The sequence below is a fragment of the Limulus polyphemus genome, unplaced genomic scaffold, assembly GCF_000517525.1.
Source record: "Limulus polyphemus unplaced genomic scaffold, Limulus_polyphemus-2.1.2 Scaffold1209, whole genome shotgun sequence".
Taxonomy (NCBI): domain Eukaryota; kingdom Metazoa; phylum Arthropoda; class Merostomata; order Xiphosura; family Limulidae; genus Limulus; species Limulus polyphemus.
Window position 1 is genome coordinate 124962 of NW_013666819.1, and position 3059 is coordinate 128020.

At 29.1% G+C, this 3059-nt stretch overlaps 1 protein-coding gene across 1 annotated transcript in view; it reads left to right on the plus strand.

The window, feature by feature from the left end:
- LOC106462619 (splicing factor 3B subunit 3-like) overlaps nt 1-3059 on the plus strand; it is a 97210-nt gene that overhangs the window by 5860 nt on the left and 88291 nt on the right. Inside the window, 2 exon segments of the mRNA XM_013922561.2 lie at nt 555-577; nt 1339-1483. Of these exon segments, the coding sequence (XP_013778015.1) occupies nt 555-577; nt 1339-1483 (168 nt within the window).

A 3059-nucleotide genomic window follows, 5' to 3' on the forward strand; every position in this document is an offset into this window, starting at 1 on the left:
TGTATTTGTTAATAAAAGACCAGTGTTCTTGTATTTTTTAGTTTCTAGAAATAAAGCAGAAACCATATTTAAAATAATTTTATCTATATTTTTTATTTTGAACATCATTGGACATAAAAAAATAAAAATAATAAGGATTGTTAAAGCTAAGATTGTAGACTAAATTGCTTGTAAGCTTCTTAAAGGGGTAAAAAATTTAAACTTGTGACAAAGACTAATAATTTAGAGATTCTTTTGAATATTAAAAGAGTCTTAATATAGTTAATGTAAAATTTTTATTTTGTTAACTTAAAATGTAATAGAATCTAAAGTAAATATAGTTGCTGTTGTATTGACCAAACTTTAATAAATCATACCATAGTTGTATTTACCCCTATGTATCTACAGGAGTCAAACACTATCTTGTGTCACAAATTATGAAATACTTTTGGTCATACTGTATATTTGTGAGTCACTTTTGGAGATAAACTTTAATGAAATATGGTTAATCTCATTAGTTAAACTTGTAAAAGGTTTACACTTCTTTGAAGCTAATTTTAATACTGAGCTTTTAGTCCTACTCTTAGGCTCTGAAAGTGTACATAATAATGTAAACATTTTAATAAGTGACAATAAGTTGATAAAACAGTATAAACTAAAGAGTTGATGCAAGGTCCAGAAATTCATTAACATAGGAAATATGAAAGTGAACAAAAAATTTAAAATTTGCTTTTATAAACATTATATTAATTCATATTGTGCTTTATTAATTTTCTTTTATCTGCAAACTCTTATCAGTTTTGGAGCTAGCAGGACCAAACTTGGTAGGCCTTGGGGAATGTCCTTATGTGTGGTGTAGCTCCCTCCCTCACCATTGGGGAGGGCCAAACACACCAGTAAGACCATCCAGGCATTGTTGGGATCTAGGAGTAGGTTTACAGGGTTAAATCTGCATTGGAGTTTGCATTCTTCACTCTTTTGTTTTTGAAACTACTAATATGCCAATTCACAAGTTGGTGTGACCAAAGTTGCCACATGTACTCCGGTACCATGTTCAGGTGACCTAACAGTTTTTGTTTTTTTGAGGGGGAGGGATACTTCCCTTGGAGGAGCTGTAAAAGAAATTGAGGATAAAGGAAGAACTTGATTAGTATACTGGGGCCTCTATGAATCACGAGGGAGCTTTTGAATCCCTTAGTAGAGCTCAGGGTTTTCTGCTAGTAGTTTGAATGAGCATTAACCCATTTTGTATATCTTAATATTAATGAACTTTAGTGAATATATTAAATTAATAGTTGACTTAAAACTTCATCTAATTTTCAGCTATTCGTGTAGTAAACAATTTTAAATGTTGAAAAGGGCTTGAGTTTGTTTATTAGCAGCATGTTTTTATTTATTAAAACTTAAAAGGTTCACCAAGAAACATTTGGAAAAAGTGGATGTAGAAGGATTGTACCAGGACATTATCTGTCTATTGATCCAAAAGGACGAGCTGTCATGATTGGTATGTTTACATTAAATTTTTGGTATTTATTATAAAACAAAAGTGATTAGAAGTTTGTGAAACTAATTTTTGTTTCAAGCGATTTTTAGTTTATTTTGTTGCAAATAACTAATATCAAATGTTGGATGGTTAGTAGTCTAAACCTACCACAATTAACCCTCTAGCAATAAGTAGGTCAAAGTGTGCATGCCACAACCTTTTACTGAGTTACATTCAAAATTTAATAAAATTACTTTATTATCAATGTACATTAATAAATTTGGCATCAAAACATAGTTAAAAAACTTAATGTTAATATAAAGGTTTTAAGTTAATTTTATTTGAAAATATTTTAAAAAATCCTCAATCTTTTTTAGTACAAGAGTCATGATATTTGTTCTCTAGGTCTTCCTCTTATCTGAAGTGTGGAATTTTATGTACATTATTCATTATAATATAGACATTATTAAGAGAAATTCTAATTTTTATAGCCTTCTGTCTTACTTGCTTATGAGTCATAAACTAGAAAATCAAACTCACTTTTCATGCCCAGCTGTTATATCCTCTCTTTTATAAATTGCCAATAATTTTCTCTGATTTTTTATGCTATATCATTTATAACTAATGGAAAGGATGTTTTTATATGTAGAATGACATGTAACACTACATTGATTTCAGTAGAGAGTATTGTCAATTTCATCTCCAGTTTGAGAGTTTATCTTGTGCTTTTCAAATCAGGGCAGCTAAGGTAATTAATTAAAGTTTCTCTTGGCTTAGATAGAAAGCCAGTTACATTATAATAGTTATAGACATTGCTTTGTGCATGTTATTATTCTGTGTTCTTTGGTGCATTAATTAAGTAAATAAAAATTACTTAGTGTAGTACTGCCATCATTATGAAAAAAAGTGGTCTTAAATTTCATCAGTAACAGACAGAAAAAAAAAGAGATCAAATGTAAGATCTATGTTTTTGTTTTCATGTATATTTTTTCTAATTGCTATAAAAGCAACTAAAATGTAAAAATTAGAAAACTTATTTCCATGATTATATTGAGTATTTATTTTGAATAGTTAAAATGTTAAAATGAAATATACTTTTCGTCATCTCAAAAATCTCAGATTTGCTAAGTGTAATCCCTAAAACCTCCTAAATGCATTTTGAACGTTTTTTTGTCACTAAATCATTATAGTTTTTGTTATTTTCTTTACCCTATCTCAAAACGAGATTGGTCAATTCAACTGACCTCGTAACCACCATAAGAAAAATGTAAATAAACCTAAATTAACCTTTTCTTTCTAGAATGACTTCAAACTGTAACCTGAAACTACATTCATTTATCCTAAGTAACTCTAAGTTTGTAACATTATACATCTATTTATAATTAAATTTTATTGTTTTATTGCCCTTTAAACTGTGTCTAACTGCTTGCTATTCCTGCCATTATAAGTTGTAAATCACTTGGGGAACGTGCAGCTCACGATACACTATCGAATTACATTACCCACGAGCTGCTCGCATGCGCTCCTCGTGAACCATTTTAATTAATTATAATTATTACTTATTTAATCTAGTCTGAAATAACTTAAAAAGATCCAT